Genomic DNA, 27,401 nt, shown 5'->3' with positions numbered 1-27,401 from the left:
CATTTGACAGCCAAGTGGTTTCCGAGGAGCTTTTTACTTGAATATATATAATACCAGAAGGAAAAGCTGAAGTGGGCAGACCGATGTGTGAGAGGGAACTATAATAGTTGAGCTCCTGTCATCACACCCACCCCTCTTTTTACTCTGTTCCAGTCCATCTCCCTACACAGTTACACAGCATGACACTGACACACACACACACACACACACACAACCACCCTCCCCTCACCCAGAGAGAGAGCACTGCGAGAGCTCGACTCAGCTCGGCTCTCACCTCTCACCAGCATTCACTGTCCTGGTTTTTAATAGTCTCACACCACGAGCCAGCTGCTGGAACATCAAGGAGAGGAGACTCGACAAGTACTGAATCACATGAAAGCCATTCACACTGCCTAGCTGTGTCACACTTTGACATGCTCACACACACACGGTCACACACATGTATTTCTCACAGCCTAACATACATGAAACCGCATGGGCACAGTATAATATCTCAATGAGCCGTGTGTGTGTGTGCATGTGTTGGAACTTCTACTTACCTGTTGCCCAAAGACTTTTCTTCCAGTTCATGTGGCTTGAAGAACCACTTCCCAATCCTCACAAACCCCTTATCCATCAAACATCTGTGGCAGTAAAGAGAAGAAAAAAGAGAAGCCAACATTTAAAGAAATATATGAACAATACGTTTAATACATTTCCAGTATTCTTGTGAGGCTTAGAGAGCTTTTGATTCAATTCAATGATGTACAGGATTTCATTACATTGCAGACTGTTTCTCAATGACAGCTTCAATAATTTACATTTCTGGCCTTGATGTGAATTTCATAGCTTATATGAGTAAAGCTGTTTAATGTGTTTTTATATTTAGTAGACCTTGCACAAGTTAAATCACTTTTGATCTGGAGCAAAAATAAGCCACAAGACCTGCGAAACAGAATACTGACTTTAACTTGGACGCTTTGCCTGTTTGAATTGTTCTATGATTTTCCTAATTATTCATAAACTGCAGCAGGGACTGTCCCGACATCTGAGCAAAGGCTGACATATGGAGTTCATGACAAGTGCACAGGAAAAGGAAAGTTAATCTTCTTGCTAATCTGCTTACCCTGAAGTGGTGTGCACTTTTACACATAGCTTTCAAAAACCTTTTCTTTTATCAGATGAAAATTTGATCACATCAAACAGTTCAGTTGTCATGCCCCCTATTTGGCTATCCCACCATCTGTGCACTTCATAACCTTATTTCAGCCTCCTTTCACAGACAAAACTCAGCGCTCTCACAACTTTGACTTGTCTCTGTGAGCAGGTGCCAGTGAATTCCCTGCTGGAGCCTCTGACCCAGGTCAAGGAATTACAAAATGATTTTATGGACTCCTCTCAACTCAGCCAGGTTGCGCTATCCAAAGCTTTCAACCTCCAGCTCTACCATCTTTGGTGCATTCTCATCAACACGTTTTCGAATCTGACCATAGCTACTCATTGCACATAAGACCTCTCTCTCTATTGGAAACAATTAATTTTACATTAACAAAGAATCTGTATTTAATGTGGATTGATCACATCATGCCTGATACCCAAACCTCTTAATGAGGTCAGTATTGTCCCCGATACCAATCCGGCATATCAGATCAGTGCATCCCTAAGCATGGTCACTTCATTGGAGCCCTTACAAAGAATATACCATAAGGGAGTTAACAGTGCATTATATCGATGGAGCAACTACTGTGTGTAAATGCTGAAGCTAATGCTGAAAAGCCTCCAGGTGTAGTACCCTCAATAGCTACTAAATGCTGGCTCAAAAAACTCTTGATATTGAAGCCAATAGGCTACAACCAACTCTTCATTAGAAACCCAATATTTTTTCAACAACATGTTAGGCTCTCAAACACCAATTTTGCTTCTTCTACTGCATGTCAAGTTAGAAAATATACTCCTCTACCAAGCGAATATTATTAAGCATTCTTTTTTTTTTGTGCCACATGGGGAAATCACAGCAGGCTGTAAACACAGCCTATCACCATCACATTTACTATCACCGTATAAAGTTGATATGGCAATCATGTTAGCAACATTTGCATCCATTTCTGCATGCGTCTGGAAATGAAGGTGATGAGGGGGGTGACACTGAACCAAAACCGTGAAGCTGTGGGCCATAAAACCAGCACAAGGAGATGAACGACACTGGTGTACTCCATAGAGCACAGGGGGAACTGTACAGGTGGATGGTAATTCTCTGAGTTTGCCACTATGAGCAACTCCTTTCACTTTACACATCATCTGACCTATTGTTAATATAATATATAGTATTGATTACAGCAGCTTTGAAGAGAAATAGGTTTGGGACGGCATGTGTGCTTTATTGACAGGTGTCTCAAGCTATCACACTTAGTTGAGATGTTTGTGTCTAGCTCATCCCAACTCAGCTCCATCTTGGCACCACTATGTTACCCAGATGTCTTTTTTCTGGCCACAGTAACTGTCAAAAATTGCATAGAGCGGTAAACCCAAACACCAGCCATCACCACACACTTTTAGAAACCTACTGGCAAAGTAATGCCCCTGTTTTTCTCACAGCTAATTATATCCTACAGCATGGCACTGTAAAATGTATTGCCAATGTATATAGTTTAGGGTAATTTGACTAATGTTACATTTTGCTAAATGTTGTATATATCTTTTGTTTCTGTCCCACTCCAAACTCCACACTGGAAAACAAGCATGAAATTATGATTTCAAATTTTAACCTCTGAGCTGACTAAGGCGTTGAGGATAATTTATGTCTATCAATAACAATGATAAAATCAAATCACTCCATATGAAAGCCTGCTGCAGGGGGCTTCTATAAATCTAGCCTTAGCCCCAGTGGCAGATGTCCCACTTCCTTAACTCAACAAATGTAATGACAAAGTCTCTGGAACTTCGACTGACAAATTCAGTAACATCCAACAAAATCCTCACAGTTTGTACATAAAGTTTTACTCATTGTACTTATTGTACTTTGTAATGTAGTTCTTAACGTTTGTCTTTTGTAAGTGTTATTTTTTCTATGCTTGTTTTATTGAAATATTCATAATTGCTTTATCTGTAATTGTTTGATTAAGACTCGGTTAATTCAGATTAAATTCTAAATAATGACAATTATAACAGTCAGTGACAGAGGTCAATTTCACCTGTACTATATGAAAGAGAAAGTGTAAGTGATCCCTCCTGGGTTGAAATAGTGAGCTATAAAAGGAGTTAGCTTCAAGGTAATAGGAAGGTTAATTCAGCCTGCCCCTATGATGATCAGTGATGCTTAACTTAATAGATAGCAAATATGTGCTGCTTCATTTAACAGATGGCTCTGACTCAGAAAGGAGAGCTTTGGGTACTTGAGCAAGTGATTCAGCACTCATATTGTAATTTCATTAAGGTGAAACTGCTGGAAGAAAACTAAAATATCAATACGACATGAAGTTCTTTTGTTTGGTGATTTTTGCATATAATTCAAATGATATATAGTGGTAATTTCAATTACTGATGATGTTAAATGTTAAAGATGTATGTTTATTATGCTATATATATTAAGTATAAAAAACAAATAAATAATCATTTTGATTTATTATTCTTAATATTAGTGAATGTGGGGGCATTTTAACTGGGGTCTGTCTTGTCCAGTAAACTAAGAGATCAACTTTAGTCATCTGTCAGGAAAACTCACATCCTACACACACACGCTCTCTAAATCAAACATGCACCAAAAACTACATCCTACTTTCAGTTATAGTAATATTATTAAATTAACAAAAACATATTTATATGAATTTTTATAAAATACCTTACTTTAACTCCCCTATTTAGTATTTATAAGCACTATATAAACACTGCAGCAGTATATAAACATTTAATAAATGGTTTATAACAGCCATTATGCAGTTGTACGCAACTATAAGGACATTTTTAAGTGTTTAATGCACAGTATTTGTCAACGATTATAACTATAACTAACTAAGACATGCTTTATATTATTACAATTGAGTTTTACATCATTGTAGGTCCTTATCTGTTTATACACCAGCCTCCACTTACGGGTGCCCACAAGAGGAGTTACACTTACAAATATATTATAGTGTGTTACAAATCATTTATTATATTTAGTATTATATGCTGCTTATATATGCTGTGAAGTTTTCTATTTTATGTATATCATTCAGCAGCCCTCACTGTGCAGCTAATGAAGTGCTTCTGGGTAATGACGATGGTTTTACCTTTCCAGCAGGTTGTGTATGGCCTTGAACAGGAGGGTCCGGCACTCGTAGGACAGTCCGCACTCCCAAAGCCCCTCCTCAGCCACTGAAAGAAAAGGAGAAAATGAAGATCAAATTATACATCTCAATATTTTATTATCTCAATAATAAAAAAGTTATTATATTTTCTGTGACAGCGAAACATCTGCACACACCAGCTTGTGGATACTAAACAACACATGATTCAGCGTTTAACTACATGTGTTTATAGCTCACTCTGTCAAAACATGCTGCATGTGCTGATAAGAAAACCTGCACCATATCAGAAATTACACTGAAGATGAAATTGTGTGTACACGTGTGTGTGTGTGTGCAGAAGGTGCTTGGCTGTACAGCTGTCAGGTTGGCTGCAGCAACAGCCCAGTCAAACCCCATGCAGTTGTCAACCCCAGTTAGCTGGAGAGTGAGAGTGTGCCTGTATCTGTGCAGGCTGACACACATGCTTGCGTGCTCAGGTTTGTACATGCATACAGAGTTTTAACTCAAACCTTTTTGCCAGTGAAATTTAAGCAGCCGAAGACAAACGTGGTCAAATCAGCTGCACTTTGCCCGAGTCTCTGACATGTCAGCAGCCAGTCCACATGTCTCAAATGTGATTTGTTTAACCCCCCTCGACCCTACCCCTGGCACCAACCCCCACTGCCGTCCTCCCAAAAAGAACACACACACACACACACACACGAACGTACACACAAACAGGAGCCAGAAACAGTGTTTCTCTTTGTTCTTTGCCATATACCTGCAGGGCTCCTGGCTTGTGGGTGGGTGTTGTGTTTGCTTATAGGGTGGTGGCAAACAAACCAAGCATCACAGAAATACATAAGAAAAAAGGAATGAGACAGAGGCAGATCGCCTGGGGGATGGGTGGCATAAACCCCAATAGAGGTTTTATCTTTCCTTCTCTTTCTCCTCTTCTTTCTCTTCCCTTATTTTTTTGCCTTTCTCCTTCTCTATTGCTTTGTTGATATTTCCCTACTGATTTTTTCTTCTTCTTCTTCATACCAGAGTGAATGAAAATTCCTTACTCGCCAGAATTACCCCGTAACCATGGAAACGCTGGCGATGAGAACATGGCGCCCTGGCATTCAATTTCAACACTGGTCCCTCCCGCCCCTCACCCTCCTCCTTCTCCTCCTTCCTCTGTTCTATTGCTTCCAACCCCCTCATTTACTCCTGCTTCAGGGCTCAGACAGGAAGCTTGCTCTAGCCAGCTCCTCTACAGAGGAGAGAGATAGAACGAGCACCACGAGCAGAATGCCAAGTCTCTAGCAAATCCAGCTCATTAGCTCTCACTGTCTCTATATCTCCCTCTCTCTCTATCCCCCAACTTTTTTTTCCTCCCCCATTCTGCCAATCTTCTGCAACCCATCTTCATTTACTCTCGTCATGACCAGCTCCACCGCATCCTCTTGACCCCTATTACTCCAAAACTGTGTCACTGACTCCTCTACCTCGCATCCTCCCAACACTCCCACCCAAAAGTTGACAAAACTGAACCGCACACCACAGAGAAATGGACTTTTCCAACATTTCCACATTTGCTGCCCTAATTCCTGCATGTGATTTTGTAGCTCTTAAAAGAGCAGGTACAATGCATTTTGCAAATCCCAACAGTGGTAGCAGCACATACTTAGATGCTTAGAAAACATGCAATCCACATTAGATGCTCCTGTTTACATTGCAGCTGTCAAAAAGCCACCTCACTGCACCATATCAACACAAGGTGTGACAAATCACTCTTGCAAGCAAACAAGGGCAGGCATCCACACAAGCATGCATACACAACCCTACACAAACATTGTAAATATAGAAAAAGGAGTGTGAAATAAAACAATGATTTCACCAACAGTCAATCAGTAACCACCATGTTTTGAGTTTTTACTGCCTGTTAATCAGAGGAGGAACACAGATGGCCCAAGGGAGAAGTGCGCTGTAGACACTAAATGCACAGCTAAGTGCAATAGGGCTTTAAAGCAGCATGATCCATCATTCACCACAGCCTGAGCTTCAGAGAACTGCATCATGCCTGAAAGATCTTAAAGGAACTGGATGTAATCAACCTCAATTACATTAAACTGAAAGCTCATCAATTTAGTTTATTTAAAGAAGCAGACCCATTTTTAAAAAAAAATGATATTCACCCAGATTTAGAAGTCCCCTATAGAGCCAAAAGTGATGTTTGTTTCCAATAATAGAAAGCGAAGAAAAAATTGGGAACGCCAATTGACTGACTGACTATGCACCTGGCTCCTGTTAAGGAAAAAAAAAAATTTTTTATAAACAATAATAACATTTAAGCAACAGTCTGTGCTGCAAATACAAATCCAATTTTCACACCCATTTTTGTATTGATTTTTTTTAAATCCAATTTTCACCAGAATAAACACTAATACATGTACTGAATTTTTAAAATGATGAGCCCTAATTAAACTGTTAAATTTCTAATATGCACCAATGTGATGTTTATATTGTGTGGAGTGATCCTAAAATCAAATGCCTGGGGGCTTATGTGGCAAAAAACATATTTGTTGTAGTTTATTCCAAACGGTCCAAAAACAGTGTGCGCACAGATATGCATGGTCGCAGAGTGTTTGTGTATGAGGAGTGTGCATGAATGTTGGCATCAGCACTATGAACATATCAGCGTGAAAGGAACATCAGGCAAAATTGACCGAACCATTATGAACGTATGCTTGTGTGTGTTCATCTTCATGCATGCAGTGTGTGTGAGAACTGGTTCCCAAAGTGCCTCAGTGCCACATGCAAACCTGACTTTGCATGCGTATGTGTGTACAGTGAGGTAACATCCTCACAAATGCATGTTTATTTCACACAACCGTCCTTCCCCCATCCCCGTGCCTCGATGCTCTTAACTGTGGCGCCACCCCAAACACAAACAAGCAGTGATGGAACTGGGTCGCCACTACCACTCTCTATATTTCCACCTCTCTTTCTCTCTATCTCATCCTCTGTATCTAGCCCTGTCTTTCCATCCCTCTCTGTTCGCCCCTCTCTCTTTTCCCAGTGTGTTCAGCCCTCTCTCTCTCATTTTTTACATCCGTCTTTCAACTCTTCTCCCTCTCTCTTTCACGTCCCCAGACTGTGTTGGTCTCACACCACCAGAGGGACTGACCATTCACCATTACAATACTGCGCTAACAAACACAAAGATGGTATTGATCTGAGAGGGAGAGAAGGCGGGAGTTGAGGTGTGACAACACTCTGTCTCGCACACGATGACGCCTCTCCATGTTTCCTTCCTTCCTCCTTTCTCGCTCTCTCCCTCTCTCTCTCTCATTCACTCATTTGTCTTGGATCAATAGCACCAGTAGTATTGGTGTCCAGTGGTGTCTTTGCAGTGAGCAGGCTATGTGCTCTCATTGGGAAATGTGTGTGTGTGTGTGTGTGTGTGTGTGTGTGTGTGTGATCTCACACAAAGCCCACTGCCACTTTACTAATTAGCTGCCCTGCTGCATGTCTGAGCAGACGATGGTCTCTGTTTGCTGTGTGTGTGTGTGTGTGTGTGTGTGGTAATGCCTGTGGTGCTTGTGCATAGCAACATGCCTTATGTGTTTTTTACTAATAAGAAAGAGAGAGAGAGAGAGAGAGATATTACTAGGCTGCACAGATGGACAGAAAGGGAAACAGAGAGACAGTGGGACACACAGGAAAAAAGGGATAAGGATGAGAATAATAATGATGATGATGACGATGATATGTTTCCCAAGTGAATGTATTCACAAATTAGTCATCTAAACTTTGATAAGAGATTACAGGAGACAAATGGAACACATGGATGTATGTGTTTGTGGAAGCGGGAGATATGAGCAAAATGAATATTGCGATGATTATCAGAACATTATCCCAATATTAAAATGTTCCAATATTAACTAAAAGTTTTTAAATCACCAGGTAAAAAACACTTGAGCATGCTGGTGTGTGAACAAAGACAAACAAACACACCCAGGTTTATTATGTGATGTAAGTTGCTGTGACAGAACTGGATACACGATGTAAATGTATTAGTGTCCTGTAAAGCTCACATTACATTTTTAAGACAATGCCTGACAGTGAAACTGACATGGGTGTAAGTGGTTTATCGACACCCTGAGGTGCTGGATAAAGTCTCAAGATGTCACTAAGGGAAATTAAAAGGCCATAAAAGCTGTTTCAAAAACAGCAAACTCTGTTCACTCCTTCCACTCTGTCCACTGATGATTCAGATTTTGAGCATCTCTTGACTCAGTTGCATTCTCCACATAAAGGGGAAATTTGTGAGATATGAGCAAAAACAGCAAACTTCTAACAGTGCCAATTTCCCCTTTAACACTCACATGGACATCAGAAGAACAACAAGAATAGTGTGCAGGGAGACACAAGAAGCCCAGAGGGGAACACTTATAGCCTTTACCTATATAGTGATAGCAGTTCACTGTCCTTGTGCTGGCTGTTAATATTGCAATAATATGCTGTATTACCCTGGCACTGAGCCAGAGTTGATGCAGCTAGGCCAGCTGAGCTACTGAGCCCTCAATACAAAACAGAAAATGGACATATCCTAAATTCATTCATGTAAAAAAGGGAACAAAAATACATTGACAGTATGGCCCGTTTTCACAGGATGTTAGGAGAACCTTTCTGAGGAACTTATTTTTCAGGAACTTCATTTCCACTTGACAAATCTGCTTCCAATTTGGGTTATTTGGCCGTAGTTCTAGCATGCTGCAAACATTAGCATGTTGAATCTTTGTAGTGCCTGTAGATCACAAACTTTTAAGTTCATCAGTTCCTGAATCGTTTTGGTCAAAAGGGCCTCATTTTTGCCCAGATAAAGCTTTGATGAAAGTTCAGTGAGGAAGATCATCCTAAAACTGAGATCTATTCCTAAAATCAAATTGGATTTACATCAAGTATTAATGAGGCTTAAGACACATATTTCCAGTGTTAAGACAGCCAATCCTGGTTTGAGGGCAAAACAGGGAGAACGCCCTGACCTATGATCAGTTACATCATAACATTGTTAAATAATAAATTGATTCGTCTCAACTTCCATTGTTGATTCAATCCAAACTGTAATAACTGTTTATTCCCTTCTGGGATGAAGCAAGGCCCCATTACTCAGTTCAGTAATTGCTGCCATAACTGAATATGAATACTTCAACATCTGTGTTGAAAAATAACATTGTTTGTCATCAGACATACATTCCCATGGAACTTAGTACTTAGTTCTCCATCCATTAGCCACACTTTTCTTGAACGATTATAAGATCAAAGTATATGTTAGTTACATATAGCTATCCCATTTGTTTAACTTCGACAATTCCTCTTTAGCATCAATTTGAAACAGTATGACTGTCTTAGGTAACAGTAGTGAGTTTTGAGCAGTAACAATCTCTTTGCTTGAGCCCGCACTTTCTGGTTATAGCTGTGTAAATCAGTGAATTCAGCAGCTGTGGAGTTTAGGTAGAAAGTTAACCTGCGAACCAGTTTGTTTTTATGTTAAATGGTTGACAACCACAGCACTACAGGCCTAGATGGTGTGTTATTACTCCTGGGGTTTTTTGTTTTCAGTCACATGATTATCAAGCTGGCTGATGGGAAAGATTCCTTTACACACATGACCATGGATCAGGCGAGGTCGATTAAACATCAAGTAGCATCTGACAGCGGTAGCAAAAGGACATGGCATTTGACTATGCCTTTTATCCAACCCTGTACCATTGGCCATACTGTTTAACTTGTACATACTGATGTGTATGCTTGTAATACTCAGTTCAACCATGTCTGTGAGTCTCCACTGCCTCACTGTATGCTTTACACTTAAAGGGGTAAATATGTTCTTAATAAAGACTGTATGTAATATGCTTGTTGAAACATAATGCATGAAATGTAATAAGCTCTGAGATGGAAGCTTACAATTATGGGTTCACCCCCATTTCTATCTGCTCTTCAGATCATTAAACAGCAAACACCCTGCATCCTCCACCCCTGTCCATGTGACAGTCACCCACACATTCTTACGCTCTATTGATACCATTTCCTAAACTTTTCAGTGACACCTGTCAACTGAACACAACAGAGTCTCTGCCATGCCTCTAAGCACACCACCACCAACCGGAAACTCTGTGGGCTTTTGAATTAAACAGATTTCAAATATTTACAACCTTTAAACTGTGACTCAATCAAACTTTATTTCTATAGCACCTTCCAACAACCGAAGCTGAACCAAAGTGCTGTACAACATTAAAAACTGTGAACTTTAACTGGCTCCCTTATCAAGTCATCTCAACTAATGATGGCGATCATATTTCAATAAAGATGGAATTTCATGCGGGAAACCCATGGACAATCATATTGTCACACATAAAAATATATATCACTCAACAACGTCATCAAACATGTTTACATATACACATTCATGAGTATATCCTACATGCAATAGCAAACAAGTTGAATGCACACATGACAGGCACTGAGACCCAGAAATCCCAGTTAGATGGACAGAACGAGGGGCAGCAGTGACAGCGAGGAGTAGGAGGAGGCTCAGAGAGAGCAAAGGGATGAGGGGAAAGTCTGGAATCAATTAGGTGACTGAGCTGGAGTTGCTTGCATAGTTGTGGGAGTGAGTCAGGCAGAGAGGCAAGAGAAGGGACCAGGGTGTGAGTGTTGTGCCATGAGTGTTTGTATTCATAGAAACACAAGCACACAAAAGCAACTACAGTATATACCTGCTCATTAAGTATTTGGTGACATATCTAATTGTCCATGGGAGTATTCTGTAAATGTTTTTGGTCGTCTCTTTGCACCAATAGCACCACTAGCACCAAAGGAGTCAAGTTGCAGCCAGAAAAGCCCCACCTCTCCTGAGCTGAGGTCAAAGCGGAGGGTAAGAACGGGTGGCTGGCACCAACCCAGGCCATGTCAACATAGAAGCTCTCAATATTCCCTTACACAACTTCCCCTCGTTACTTCTTTGCACACCAAATTCACAGCACTTTGTTTTCTATCGCTGGCTCTGGCGATGTCGGTATTTGACTGAAATTTAAAAAAGAATAAAGCACAAACAGGAACTTTGTGAGCACATGTTGTAGAAAAACTGGCTTCAATCTCACTGCGCGTGCAGCTGAGGTTGGCAGAACAATTCTGAATTTGTAGACATAACAATCTGCACAGAATATATCATGTCACAGCTTTAAGTAACACAGATTGTGGTTTATTCACATGCTATTATTGCTACACAGCATGTCACACTGCTGCCAGCGATGACCTTGTGTGAATACTAGGAGCCTAAAGCACCTCTGCTGCTGTCATGCATAAGGCAAAGTGATGAGAAGAGGGAGAGGACAGAGAGAAGTAAGAGGCGTGAGTGTTACTATATGTGTGACTGCTTGTGTAAAATAGCCAGATTAACAGGAGATTGAAAATAAAGTATACACAAAGAAGCAGAAAGACAGAGGTATACAGTGACAAGGCGTAATTCTCTGAGGACTCAGCTTCTCCACGTGCAAACAGCGATCTATTTCACAGACAAAGCTGCACTTTTTACACACTCAAAAGGGGGACAAACATTTTGGGCATGTAGGAAATAAAGAGGAAAATAAATTATTAAAAACAACAAAGAAGAAGCACTAAATGCACAATGCTGCACCACCATGTTAACACTAGAAAACAGCTGCTGCTTACAGCTCAAATTTTCTCATCAAGCCAACAAGACAGGCAGCACATATCACTATAGGCAAATGTTCAAATTCAATTTGTGGTGTTACACTTTTTAGAGATTAAAAACTTTCTTCTGTATATTTCTATATTTGTCAGCTTCCTGTGAATTTTTCATTTATTTTTAATTTGGTAAACAGAAATGACATATTAAGCCCCTTCATTTATTTAGCATCTCACCAGTCAGCCCAGTGCTGATTTGGAGCGATACTGTGTATAATTCCATCGCATGTCATTACTGTAGAAGCATGTTGACAGGGTAATTTATAATTTACAGGATATTTACTATATTAATGCAGAGTCAATGGTGTAATTAGACTGACTGGAGAGGATCTAGCTGGGGCTATTATACCAACATCACAAACAAAATGAGATTACTCTCTAATATAACCTGCTATAAAACGGCATGTGTGTGTGTGAATGTGTGTTTAGGGGTTTTGGGTGACTGGTGGTGTAAAGGAATGACATAGAGTGAGGGATACAAGGGGATAGTTGGTGTGAGGGAGAGACAAAAATAGAGGAGAAAAGAGATAAAGAAGTAATAAAATAGGTCTGCATGAAACAGAAAGATTGCTGAAAAGTCATGCCGAAAAAGGTATGGGAATGAAAATTGGCTCTGTGTGATGCTGAGAGAAAAAGGAGTGTGTTTGCGTGTGTGTTGCGCGTTGGCCTCTCGCCAACCCTGACAATCAAAAAAGAAACAACTGTGCAACAGACTTATCCCACACCCTTACATAATTTGACTGTCACTTAGCTCATTCAACACAGCACACACACACACACACACACACACACACACAAGCACAAAGCAACACCACACACAAATCTTTTGATGTTTGGGATGCTGTGGATGGAGGGATGCTAAGTGCTAAGTGCCAAGTGTTTTCCCATAAGCCACTGGGAAATGATTAAATGAATGGGACGTGGTATTTAAACTGTTTTGCACACATTGTCATGAAAACACATTTTGTCTCTGTGGTCTCACATAATCACAACTGGCCGCTTGGATTTCAGCACAGAATTAAAAGTAAAAATGAATAATATAAAAGGGAGTAGGAAAGCAACTAAACTCTGTAAGCATCAATTGCTCAGCTGAAGAAGATTCAGTTAATATTGATCAAGACAGCAAAAAAAAAGCTTATTTCACAAAATGTTGGATTATTCCTTTAAATTCTAAAATTGGCTTTGTCACCTTGCATTCACAATTTATAGACTCTGAGTGGGTAACATTAAAATGGGCACTACTATAATATGTTTGTTTCAGCATTTTTAGATTATGTCCTTAGCTTCTATTTAGATATCCTCTGCACAAAGAGCAACTTAGTGACTTTTTCAAAGAACTGTGTGTTCAGATGTGCAACCAAGTGCCTAAACCTCAATATTATGAGTTTATTTGCTCATCATGTGACCTTTAACCAATAATATAATTATTAGTCAACTGTATCATTACAATGATGTGTATTCCCTTCACATTTTGAGTTTTATGGCTCTCAAACTGCAACATGAAACTATTATCTTCTCCTGAATTTTCTTCAACTACTGAAGAATCTTTCCTCTCAGAATTAATCCTGTTTGTCTGAAAACACAGGAAGTAACAGCAACTGTTTATTTCTGTTTACATAGCTGCTTGTGGTGAGGATGACTTGTATTTACAGTTTTCTATTAATGTAAGCAGATGTTTCAGAGCAACTGACGTGGTGGTCTGTGTGACGGTATTACACATGTGTCTTGGGTACATTTACACCTGGATTTTATGCTTTTGTGCTGCATCTGGATAAAATCATACTACCCTAGATGATTGTTATTGTCAGATACACTGTAAATGGGCCATAAAGGGATTGGGGCTGATTGAAGGAGAGGAGAGGATCACTGGGAACTGCAATAAGTGCATTTCCATCCACCTGTTTTAATGAGCATTTTCAATTTGTGCATAAAAAAAAGTTGGGAAAATGTGGAAAAATTCTAAATATTGCAAAAAAAAAAATTACGCTCGCCTGAGGTAGAAAAGTTGGTGTATCAATAAAAACAAAATGAGACTTAATGTAATGGAAACAGACTTAGCCAAACATGCATTAATTTGCATTTTCTATTGCTGATTTTCTGGAAATTCGTTTAAAACTTGCGGTAAATTTGGATGGAAACCTGTCTTATGAGAGAACAACAACCAAACAAGCAATTAATCACATGATTGAGTCACATAGTAGCACTCAAAAATGCACAACATCCTTCTTCCTTCAGATGTTGACTGAAGACAAACTAAGTGATAGACATAGGCTGCGTTCAGAATCGCAAACTAACGTACTATTCATATTAAGCATGAAACCAAATTGAGTATGTAGTGCGTTCCGACTGCATAGTTTGTGGATTTTGTGTACGCGAGAAATGCCTGGAAGTATATTAGATTAGCAAGAATTACGAGTATGCGCCATGAGCTTACTAGACATACTCAACCACCCCAAAATGCATACTGCTCTTGTGTTGCAGAGAAGACGTACTGCTTGAGAATACTTCAGTGTAGTGTAATAGTTTGCTGGTTATGGCATACTTAATCGTTCATTTAGTAGGCAGTATGCAGTACATACTGATTGAGTATGTAGTAGGTAGTATGTTAGTATGCAATTTCGAACACAGCCATAGAGTCAAAAATAGGAATGAATACACATGCTGTACTCAGGCTGTACAGCAGAAAGCCAGTGACACTAATTCAAAAAACTAAGCTGCTAGGAAATATTAAATGCCATCAAAAGGAAACCTTCACCTCTCCAAAAACTGACACCACCTCCTCTTCTCACTTTCACCTTTTTTAAGTTGTTTCTTCTCATTCTAACCAACCATGACATCAACTAGACACTGAACTCCGCCCGTGCCTGTTCATACTAGGAAGCAATCCATGTAATTAAAGGAAGCTGGACTCACATTAAGTTCACCGGCAGTGTAACCACACAGCCTGTACTCGGATCACACCACAGCACCACATCAGGGGAGGTCATTGACAAACGATCAGAAACAATGTGATTGACTCATCGTTCCAGAGGAAGTGTTTGTGAAGTGGGAGACTGGAGAGTGACTGCGACTAAAGTGGCCTTTGTTTGTAGTCTGCAACGCCATCTCAAGTGCATGGGGTCTGTTCAGGACCATGATATTTTGAGTGTTGTTCTGGTAGAGTGGAGTGATGCTTCCTTTGATGCCCATTCATTCAGATAGTACCTGCAGCTGTCAAAATAATGTGTCAAGGAGCTAGTAGTGCTGGGACATGCACAAGGAAAGTATCTAGCAAATGACAGCGCTACGGTAAAAGGAAATCTATTTTGATTTTAAAGTGCCGCCTGAGGATTTAATGTAAGTAAATATTCTGAATAATGTAAGTATAACATCATGTAAGAAAGTCTACAGAAAAAGACAATTAATATTAATGAGGAAATTTTCATTTGCACATTCTGTCCTCTTTGTTTTAAACACTGTACAGATCATTTCATATATTTTCATATTTATTCGTATTTTTTAATGTAAATGTCTGTTTGATATTTATGATTCTTGACTTTTGCTCTTACTATGTTTATTGTCACTCTTGTGCACCAAAATACAAAGGCAAATTCCTTGTATGTGAAAAGCTGCTTGGCAATAAACCTGTTTCTGATTCTGATTCTGGGTCTGGTGCACAAAAAAATAAAGCTTGACAAGCATTTTACTGTTGCACATTAAAATTAACACACTAACAGATTAAAATATAAGAGCATGATATCATTAATCATATTAGCATTTGCCAGTGTAGTGGAGCTAGCGGTGTAAAAGGGCCCATTTCTGTGGTGTTGACCCTCATGTTAAGCCATAGACACTTGAGCACCTCATTAGAAGTGAATGGGCCTCGAGGTGGGAGGCCGGGCAGCTATTGAGAGGCTTAGCGGGACTCCACAGGGCTTCCTAACTGCCACTAGAGGGGAGAGGAGAGAGAGTGAGAGTGAGAGAGAGACAGAGAGATTGACAGCAAAGCTCTCTCTCTCAAGGATGAGCAAGAGATGGAGAGCTCTCTTCTCTCTCCAGGCAGGTCGAGCTGCAGTTCATTCATGGCAGTGCCTGAGATGTCTGTGTTGGTTCCTTGTCTGGTCCTTATCATAGCATGAGGATAAATTCCTCTGTGAAGTCTTGCATAGCACTGCAGAGATCAATAGTTAGAAACAATTAAAAAAACAGCCAATCCTTAAAGATGTCTCTGACATCACCTATCAGTACAATATATCATGTTGAATTTAAAGACAATAATTTAACAACAGAACTATACAAAGTAGTGATGCTGCATTTTCTGGAAAATATTCAAACCAGCCAAATTTGACCAGAGTAGTCAATTGTATTCAGCTGTAGGAACAAATTGTTCAAATGGCAACACATAATCTAATGAGCACATCAGATAAGTTTTCAGATTCAGTTTCATCCATATTTTCTTTCTTACTTAACCACACTTGAGTTTGTGTATATATATATATATATATATATATATATATAAATATATATATATATATTTCATCCATATTTTCTTTCTTACTTAACCACACTTGAGTTTGTGTTATATATATATATATATATATATATATATATATATATATATATATATATATATATATATATATATATATATATATATATATATATATATATATATATATATATATATATATATATATACATATATATATATATATATATATATATATATATATACATATATACATATATATACATATATACATATATATATATATATATATATATATATACATATATATATATATATATATATATATATATATATATATACATATATATATATACATATATATATATATACATATATATATATATATATATATAATTCTGTTCATAATATGATGATGTTTGTATAATTTATATTTCGCTAACATTGTAGCTGAAAATGTGTCTCATCCAAAAGGGGAAAAAACAAACAAACCAAAAGTACAGTTACCACAGGGCGGTGTGGCAATCTTGCTTCAAACTAAAAAATGATCACTTCTGCTTTTGGCTTCACAAGGTCTCATTATCCGAGTTTTTATGACAAAATTCTTCAGGGCTCTGTCATTTGAGCGAGAAATGTGGTTATAGAAGATTAAGGATAAACGGATACCGATGATGAAAGAACGGCCCATCGTAAAAAAAAAAGAAGAAAAAAAGGATGTGGGAATTCTTTTCAGTGGCATCACCAAGCAGTGATTTTAATCCAAACTGGTTACAGCAGTGGGCAGCTAGAAATGCAAAACAACAAACAGTAACTACAAATTTATAAAAGTAAAACTTCACTAAATACACCAAACAATTACAAGTTTTTTTACGATTCTGGCCTGTGTTTAAGTAGTCTATTAAGTACGGTATATACTGAAGAGGGTGACTGAACACGTGCAGGCTTTCAGTGTGAAAAAGAATAATTTTCATGATTGCTAATTGTTTAAACAAACAGCTGAAGTCCCTATAGGAGAATAGCTGTCTTTTGTGGAGACAATGATTGTGTGGGTACTGCAACAAAATCAGCATTTCTATGCTGGTGATAAAAACGCCAGGGGAAAAAATCTATTTGGCCGTTGTAGTCACTTGATGCAGGCTGAGAGGCCTCGCAAAAACTGCAATATCAAAGATATCAAAGGCAGCTGGCTTGTCTTCAAAAAGGAGGATGGAAGGAAACAGCAACAGTATTCATTCCATCTAATCCTCAATTATATATTTAAAAATATATGCATATATAGATTAATTTTTGAGTCATTTTTTGTTGTTAAACAATTTCGGCTTTAGTCTGCACATCATAATACTTATGCCCTGAAGCAAAATAAACCCAATCTTAAAGTCAGACTGAAAAAAGATGTGTAGGAGTGCTATTCTTATTTATTTATATTAACAAAAACATGTTTTTGTTTGCTCTTGTTTTTTTAGCTCAAAGTACTCTTTTGTTTGATGTTTCTTGCAATGCACTAACTGCTGAAAGCTATATTCAAAAACTACTGCGACCTTAACAATCACATAACTATAACTATATCACGTAATGACATATTGTCAAGTCAAGTTTATTTATGTAGCCCAGAATAAAACATTAAAAATTTGCCTCAAAGTGCTTTACAATGTGTTCAACACACAGTATGACACCTGCTGGAAAAACACCACACAAAAACACCCCTTAAAATGGTGATATAGCAGACAGACAAATAAAATAAATATTTGCCCATATATACAGTGTAAGTTCTACAGCTTTTCTTACATTATCTTACTGTTATCACAGAAGACTGTCAGGGTGCTTCAGTCTGACCCACTCTGAACTCCTTATTGCCCATAGATTATTGTGGGCAAGAGTGTCAGATAAGTAAGTAAAATGTACATGCACTTTGCGTGGAAATGTGAAATGGAAGTGTATAACCTGAGACAACATTAATATCAGCCCACGATCTATACAGTATACCACTACAGAAGAAAACTAAAATTACCGCCCTGCGGTTGTGTGCCTCCACCAATCAGTCAAGTTGTAGTTTACATCCATGTCGGTCCAGACTCATATAATATATGTAGTGAATACTTGGAAGGAATTGAATAAAAGTTATAAAGTGTATTTTTTGGCTAAATGGAAATATATTGATGATACATGATTCCAGTGAATATAGATTTTTTTTTTGATTAATGAAGGATTATCATTAATGAAGGATTATCATATATGTATTGGCTAAACAGGTGCACATGTACTTGATTACTATGTAAAGGTGGATTCTTATAGATTATACCTACACAAAATGTGGTGCTTTTGGTTTTTCCTGGCATTTTTAGATGCAAGGCCTCTCTGTGAGCTGTAGGTGAAACTCACAAGATCATGATTAGCTAGATGTGCTCCAATACGTTGTTTGTAGTCACGTGATTCTGATGATGCTCAAAAATTCAGAATTAGACAGGAAGAGAAAGGCAGAATGGACGAGATGGAGGAAAGTCGGTACTGTGCTAGTTATTGTTTACTCATTGTGTCGTCCCAGTCAACATGTGTGTGAATTCTTAAATTATGGCTAAAAACCTTTTAAGGTCACAATGACCTTTGACCTTTGAGTCAAAAGTGTCACCTATTCAGTGTCTGACCAACTGTGAAATATGGTCACAATCTCCCCTTCTGTTCCTGAGTTATGGTTTTGAATAATGGCCAAAAAAGTGTTTTTCTAGGACATTATGATGTCACAGTAAAAATTACCTTTGGGTAAAAAAATGTCATCACTTCATCGTTGTATCGCATTAAACATCTGTGTGAAATTTTGTCTTAATTACAGCACCAGTTCTTGAGTTATGATCAGAAACGTGTTTGTCATGGTCATTTTGAGGTCACAGTGACCTTGACCTTTGAGTCAAAAGTGTCACCAATTAATTTTCCAACCAACTGTGAAATATGGTTAGCAATTCTTGAGCTATGGCCAAAAACATGTTTTGTGAGGTCACAGTGACCTTGATCTTTGACCACCAAATTCTAATCAGTTCATCCATTCATCATTTGAAGAAATTCCCTCAAGGTGTTCCTGAGATATTGCGTTCACGAGAATGGGACGGATGGACGGACAGATGGACAACCCGAAAGCATGATGCCTCTGTCCACGGCTATCGCTGGTGAGGAGGCATAAATACATAAACAGAGTCTATTTTTTGGGGGGGATTCCTATAAACCTATATTCTATATTAGCACTAGATTGTTGCAAAATAGAAATGTCAAACTCTCTGTCTCATATCCCCTCCCTCCCTCATATTTCCCTCCACCCTCCATCTCACAGTTTGCCCCACCCCTCAACTCTGTTTCCTACTTTTTCACTGGTGCACCCTTCCCTTAACACTTACACCGATTCCCTTAACTCTCTAATTCCCTCACGGCCTCTCTTCTTTCTATGTCTACTTCTTCTATACTCCTTCACCCTCTCTCTCTCTCTCTCTCTCTCTCTCTCTCTGTCCCTCTTTTAGTCTCTCCTTCTCTTTCTGTCTCACTCTTTCTCTCAAAGACACACACAAACACACACAAAGCTCTCATTCTTTCAGTTTGTGGCTTTTCTTTCAAAACTGAAAGCTTGCGAAGGAAAAAACGTACACCCCCACCCCTTCTCCGTGCAGCTGGGAAACTTCACCCCTTCTCTCTCTCTCTCTCTCTCTCTCTCTCTCTCTCTCTCTCTCTCTCTCTCTCTCTCTCACACACACACACACACACACACACACACACACACACACACGCACAAAACATGGTACAGGGTCAGGAGGTCACAGACCACGCCCTGACAACCCACAAGGGGTGGAGAGAAGAAGAGGAGGCGGGAAGGAAATCAGAGATTCTCCGTCCTTCCCCACAAATTTACAGACAAGTAAACATGACTGAGGCAATTTTTTCCTCAGTTCTCAGTCTGCTTCCTTCATTCCTTGTTTCCTAGCTCACTTTCCCTCATCTCTCCATGTATATCTGCAACAGTCCGTCAAGGAAAAGTCAGAGGAAAAAGTTTTTAACCCGACAAGTACACTTTCCTTCTTTGCATTAAGAATTTGCAAGTAAATCTGTGACAGCGTCCTGTACATCTGTCCATCCTGTCAGAAACAGTCACAGCTGAAAGAACAGACTGATCCTTTCTCACAGATTTGAGATGAGAAAGATGTGAACAGGAGGTGTGAAGTGACCAATTTTCAAAATAAGTGTATGTTGTTTTTGCTGGCAGGATGGCAAATAAGGAGCCAAAACAAAAAAAGAAAGAAAGAAACATGTGCAGAACAACAAACCAACGGCATAACTAACTGCCCAAAGAGAAATCGCAGATGTTCTTCTCTCTCTCCAAACAAACCACTTCTTTTCTTCTTTTTGAAGCATGAATTCCCGTCATACACACACACACCCCTCCTTTTCTCCCTCCCTCTCACTACATGTATCTCTCCCTTGTCCTACCCCTCCCTCTTCTTCTTCCCACTCTTCCCGCCCCTCCTCCCCTCATTTTCTTGCTCATGTTTTCTTTCTTTTTTTTGCTATCATGGAATCGCCGCTTTCCACATGTGACTCACTTTTTCACCAGCCAAAGCCAGACAGGAAAAAAAGTCAAATGCTTGTGTCTTCTCCCTGCCTCTCTGACTCTGTGTCCCCTCTCAGTAGGTGAAGCAGCATTCCTTCAAGGGGCTCTTACAATCTCCATAGGTCTCCCTCTTTCACCGCGGTTGTTCCCTACTGAGACATTTGTCAGCCGGCGACCTAGTTCCCGATTCAAGCAAAAATTGGGAGGCTAATTATTCATTCCCTCTGTTTGAGTTTTGCTTCTGAGAACTGTTCCTAAGACAAACCCTGGAGGAATAAAGAGAAGGAGTAGGCCTTGATTGGCAACCGTACACCCCCACCTTTTATTGGCCTAGGAACCGAGTGTGCTCGCAGACATGCGCCACCCTAACATCACAGAGAGCAACCTCAAAAACAAGGGAGGAGAGAAAAAATAAAGCACAACAAAGCCTGAAAAGAGGAGGAGTAGCAGGAGGAGGGGGAGGATGGAGAGAGGGCTGGAAGAGGCAAGCGTCAGAGGAAAGAATGAATGCCAAGTAAAACTTGTTGACACAGAAAAGGGGCTTGGGAGACTTTTTAGATCAGGGCTGGATTTCTTTTAATTAAAATTAGATTATGAGAAGAAACCTCCAACATTTCTCTATTAAAAAGTATCATCAAGGCTCAGCTGATTCAATGAAGGTTAAAACCTGAGTTGTGCTTCTTTGTTTTTTCGCTTTTTATTTCACTTTCACCAGTAAAGGGATACATTTTAGTGCAACGCACGGTACAATTGTATTATTGCATCTATGGAAAAGGCCAGTTGTGATGAATATATGTGTTTTTCACGCTGTAAAAAATGTAATTAGCAGGTTGCTGTTCTTAACGATGAATATTTATCTTTAAGACGACCCCATGAAAAATATCTTTTACATTCACAGAGGTGTCTCTTACTTTCATTGACTCTCTTTTACTCACTTCCTGCCTGCTTTATTTTACCCTGATTGACCCGTGTGGCCTTCGTCTTGTTAATCTTTAACACCTTTCATCCAATTCCTATTCACCGATTAATGACTACAAGTCATAACCGTAAAAGGCTTCCTAACGAAACCTGTGTGGTTCACCCACATTATCAGGTCAGAAAATACACTTTCCTTTCTGCTCACTGGCACCTGTTCTCTCTGACAGTATTCAACATGCATCCTGGGAGGATTGGTTCAACGTGTTTGCATACTCCTCATCATTTCTGCGGTGCATGCAGGGATCACATTGACACAGTGCTGAGCAGGGAGAGCAATGCTGTAAAGCTCTTGTAGCATCGCCTGTGAAAATCTCACTTTATTCTCTTCTTCACTTGTTAATTTGCCATTGTGTGGTATCATTATGATGATATCATTAACAATAGCTGGGTAGGTGGGGTAGAGACAGAAGAAGAATGAGGGGGAAAAATAACAAAGAGAAGTAAAGGGGAGAGACGAGGAGAAGAAGGGATTATAAAACACACCATCACACCCGGCTACTTCCCAGATCTTAAAATGTTATATATTATGATGGACCTGAGAATGTGTCAGCCTCAGTATATACTTAAAGGTTAGATTTCACAGTATATCCAGCTGCTCACTGTCATCATCAGATTGATCAGTTGGTAACAGCTCACAGTAGACGAGTACATAAAGAGCACTTTGGGGTCACCAGTTTGAATCCTGGCTCCCTGCAGTAATCAGGGAGGTGAAATGGACACTGGCCTCCATTCACTTAACAACTGCTGTTGAGATGCACTTCAGCAAAATACTTAATCCATCACTGATTCAAGGAGGGCCATAAGCAGAAGACTGTGGCTGTACTGCACAGGCTTTGATAGTGCTATTAGGTGGATAGGCGTAAATATCTGTCATTGTGCGAGGAGGTTGCTATAAATTGCACACCTGCTCTGAAAATCTGCACTAGAACTATACAAATAAAAAAAACATTGGCACATTAAAGGAATAGTTTGACATTTTGGAATTTATGCTTATTCACTGTCTTGATGAGAGTTAGATGACAAAATCGATACCACTCTCATATCTGTGTGATAAATATGAAGCTACAACCAGCAGACAGTTAGCTTAGCTTAGCATAAAGACTGGGAACAGGGTGAAACAGCTAGCTTGGCTCTGTCCAAAGGTAACAAAATCTGCCCACTACCACCTCTAAAACTCCTTTAGTCTGATATTTGGGAGTTTAAAAAATCTGACCGATAATTCCTTTGCAAAGATACATACTAAGCAGAACATTTTACAGTTGAAAAATTTACTTGTCAGAGCTCTCTGGTAGCAAAACTATGTAATGGACACAAATTACCCCAAAGCTAATTTGGCATTTCTGTGCTGCAATTTCTTGCTACTTATCGCCCAACATATACAGTGATACTGATATATCTGCAATAAGCTAATATCGGCCAATATATATCGGGTCTGGTCGATTTATCGGTCTAGCTCTAATTATAGCTCGATCATTTAATCTGCACAAAAACCTATGTGAAAAAAACATTTTACAGGGGGTTGTGCCAAACAATGGCAAACAACTCTTGGCAGGGTGCAGTGACTTCCTGGAGTTTTGTCATCAGCCATGAGGTTGCCAGGAAACCAGCGGCGACAAGAACTAGTTCAGCACTGTTCAACCCCCTGTAAAACCACAACTTGTCGTGCTTACCCTTCAGCAAGTGTATTTCCCAAAATGTCAAACTATTCCTTTAATGAGTCCTTTTAAATGCTTTCATTAAAAATTATGTAACTGTTTAAATACCTGCCCTGAATGAAATAATCTTATCTGCTGTAGTTCCAACTGAAGGTAAACTGGATCACACTCAGAGAATAGTGTTTTGAAGTTTTTTCTGTATCTTTATTCTTTTGTAATGCAGAAGAATAACAAGCACAAACATTTTGGCTGATGCCTTGTGTCTGTCACAGTCCAACCTCTTTAAAACAGAGCAGTGTCAGGTGCACATAATTAGAACAAATCAAACACGCTTATCTGGTGTAGACATAACACATAACACTTTCTCAATAAGATACACAAAAGGCTCCTCATGTCAGGAATTCATTCTGCGCCTCTATTTCCTCAATGAAACTTTAGGCTACATGCACCAAGTGTAAAATGCAAATGTTAAATAACATTGGTTTTGATCCGGTTTTAAATAATAAGGAGTCAGGTAAATCCCTAAAATAGGCCTAAACAGGAAATTATGTACGGCACATTACTAACCAAGCATCCTCGCCAGCGGATCCATAACAGTAATAACCTCAATCTAACCTGTATTTCTGAAGCAGGTGGCAAGTGGTGAAGAGGGTTTGTCTCCACAGGCCAGATTATGAGTTCACAGCCAGACGTGGACAGATGGAGGCAGAGGTTAGCCCTCCCTCCTGCGCTCTGCTACACACACACACACATTTGGCAACCAGTTTTTCACAGGACAATTACCTTGCGACCTCTGCCAGCCCTCACACACACATACACACACACACACACACTTGGTCAATTACGGACACACACAAGGAATGATAACAGTCACAGTCAAGCCACACACACACACACAGAAACCTGTCATGGTGTGTACATACACACTCCACAACCCCTCCAGCTCCAAAAAGTATGGCAACCAGCTCTGTTTATGAAGGGCACAGCACCCAGCTGCAGTGTTCGAACACAAACGACAGACAGACTGAGACTCTCTCCTACATATTTGGCAGGGATTTGTTTTTGTTTAAACCCAGTGCCTGAAGTCATGTCCAGTTCACACCCTCTCTCTGTTCTGTTAATTCCATTATCTCTGATTATTTTCTCATAAGCATTGCTGCTCTAATCCACTTGTTGGTCACATATCTTTGTTGCACCAGCCAACCATTGAGCTGATAGTGGAAATGCCCGCCCCGGGTTTTTAAATCAGTTCTGTCTCACTTGCTCTCATTTTGACTGGTAACTGTGATGGCAGCAGACATACACTGAATGATCCTGAAAGTCATTTTAAGGTAAAATAATGACAAAAAGGGCTTTACAGGTGAATGATTTGTTAGTCTGCAAATGTAAAATGCTACATTCAAAGACATGGTGTTTAATTCTTTTTCTACTACCTTGTTTTTAAGATCATTTTTAAATAAGTATGCACATAATTTCTCTGAGACAGTGTGGTTAAGACTCGCATCTCTGGAACAACATTCACCCCCAGCTAGGATTGATTCCAGTCAGAATCTTTTTCTGCTGGATTTCCCCTACTTTGTATTCCTCTCAGCTTCACTACAGTTTCAAGAAAGAAAAGGAAAACTCAGGGTGGTGGAAGACTGACTCTTGGTATAAAAAAAACATATAGATATTTTGCCTATGTGTGAGGGCAACACATATATCTTATCACATATACCTTGAAAACTCATTTAAAGTGACATGGATCTGATTGGGATGATAAATATTTCAGTAACCTCAGATGAAATTATTCTGATCATATAGCATAGCTAAATATGCCAACACCTGCTGCGCCCTCTAACTTCCTCCTGCTCCTGCATTCACCTTGACCACATGCTGTTTTGGTGACACACAGGAGCACCGCCTATGGTGTTATCAAAGTCATCAGCCCTTAGTTTTCTGCTGTAGAAACTCCTAACTAGATAACGCTACACCCACACACTCCTCAGCACATCCATAATCAATCCTATTATAGTGTTCTTGTCACATTGTGAATTGAGCATATTTGTGGGCTGACAAACCAAACTGACATTTCCATTTTTGTGATCTAGCTGATGCTTTTATTCTGAGTAGTTTGTGATGACTGCAACAGCAGAATAATTTAAAATTCATAAGTCACCAACCCACAATAAAGGTAGTAGGGTTCAGAGCCTGAACATCACATATAACATTTATTACTGAGCCCTTATTTATGACAAGGGCATCTGCAAATTTAATGAAAGCTTTGTTTGAGGTTTTTTAACACACTTCTGTACTATTGGAATGGAAAACAATAAAAAGTGCATATTAAATAAGCATTAAACTGAAACAAATATACTTATATGACAAAATATATCACTAAAAAAACTCTACTGAGCATCTAACCATTACAGCATATTCCACTTCCTTTAAAATTGAATAGGCCTTCAATTTTGATAATATATGAATCTCCAGAAATCCTGAAAGAAGGACTGGATAAAGTAAATAGGTTAGAGCTGTATTAAAACAGGAGCATTTTGTAAGCAAGTAGATAAATAGAGACCGAGCTATGACTCAGATATAGGTTTTAAAGTTGCGATAGAGAAGAGGTAATGACTCATGCTGATCTAACTCAGGTGGGAAAGTCATTTCTCCACACGGGAGAAAGGAGACAACAAGGCCACTGCAGGGAGAGGGATAAATAATTGGACAATTGTACCAGAACAGAGAGCATGGACAGGAGTCTAGGTCATGACCTGAAAGTATGAGTTTTGTTTTCAGTATGTACAGCCATGTGCACAGTGTAGGAGCAATGTGACAGGAGAAATTAAGGGACACTGAGGACAATTCAGGCTGCAGCTTTGTGGATGACATAAAAGGACTGAAGACAGTTTCAGTAATCCAGACTTGAGATGAGTTTGAACAAGAAAGTGGGCAGTAATGTGGTCGTGGATAGTCAGATTTGGGAGATGTGGCAGGTTCAGATCATGGCTGTGATGTAGGGCTCACGCAGCAGTTTGTTATCTAAGTCACTGCAGTGTTGTCAGTATTGGTAAGGAGGGTCTTGCTCAGGATTTTCCAAAGAAAAACAGCAGCACAGTCTTGTCAAGGTTGAGCTTAAAGTGGTGGACAAGCATCTGACTGGAGATGTCAGTGAGGCAAGAACAGGTGAACTCCACTCGGCTGAGATGAAACTTTATCAGTCCACATGTGTCATATTCCCAGCTGTCAGAGGATAGAAAGTAAAAGGTAGAGTGTTGCTGGTCTCAGAGCAGCAGGAAAAGCTATGTGACGTGAAGGGAGAGCCAGAGACTAGAGTCTAGAAGGGGGCGGCCCGGAAGTGAACCCTGGGGAACCCCAATGGAGGTGATGAGCACTAAAAACAGAGCTCCTCTCTGCAGTCTATCAAGTTCTCATCATGATTTGGAAATAGTCAGATGAAGCATAACAGAAAAAAATAGGAGGTAATGAAGAAAATGTATTTTTCCTACAGCTTTATCCAACCTGGATTGTTCATTCATGTTAAATTCTGGATTTACATTGATTGTTTAAAGTAATCGCTTTGACATATGCTGCTTTTTTTTTTTTTTTTTTTTCTTTTTACAAAACTGGCAATGGAGTTCAATTACATGGTGAGCCCAGTGCACCTCCTACTGTATTCAACAGATTACACTTACATGTCAAATAGAGATAAAAGACTAATATTCACTGGA

The 27,401-nt window shown here is 39.4% G+C and overlaps 1 protein-coding gene across 5 annotated transcripts in view; it reads right to left on the bottom strand.

The window, feature by feature from the left end:
• The window catches only part of LOC122865936 (mediator of RNA polymerase II transcription subunit 13-like), a 79,270-nt gene that overhangs the window by 27,079 nt on the left and 24,790 nt on the right, over positions 1-27,401 (bottom strand). For all 5 annotated transcript variants that reach the window (XM_044174983.1, XM_044174985.1, XM_044174986.1 and 2 more), the window contains exons 3-4: positions 4,248-4,332; positions 540-623 (exon numbers count right to left, since the gene is read on the bottom strand). In XM_044174983.1, coding sequence (XP_044030918.1) covers positions 540-623; positions 4,248-4,332 — 169 coding nt within the window. The remainder of the gene's footprint in view (positions 1-539; positions 624-4,247; positions 4,333-27,401) is intronic.

This window comes from Siniperca chuatsi, linkage group LG18, assembly GCF_020085105.1.
Source record: "Siniperca chuatsi isolate FFG_IHB_CAS linkage group LG18, ASM2008510v1, whole genome shotgun sequence".
NCBI lineage: Eukaryota > Metazoa > Chordata > Actinopteri > Centrarchiformes > Sinipercidae > Siniperca > Siniperca chuatsi.
This window is presented reverse-complemented; position numbering and strand designations above follow the sequence as displayed.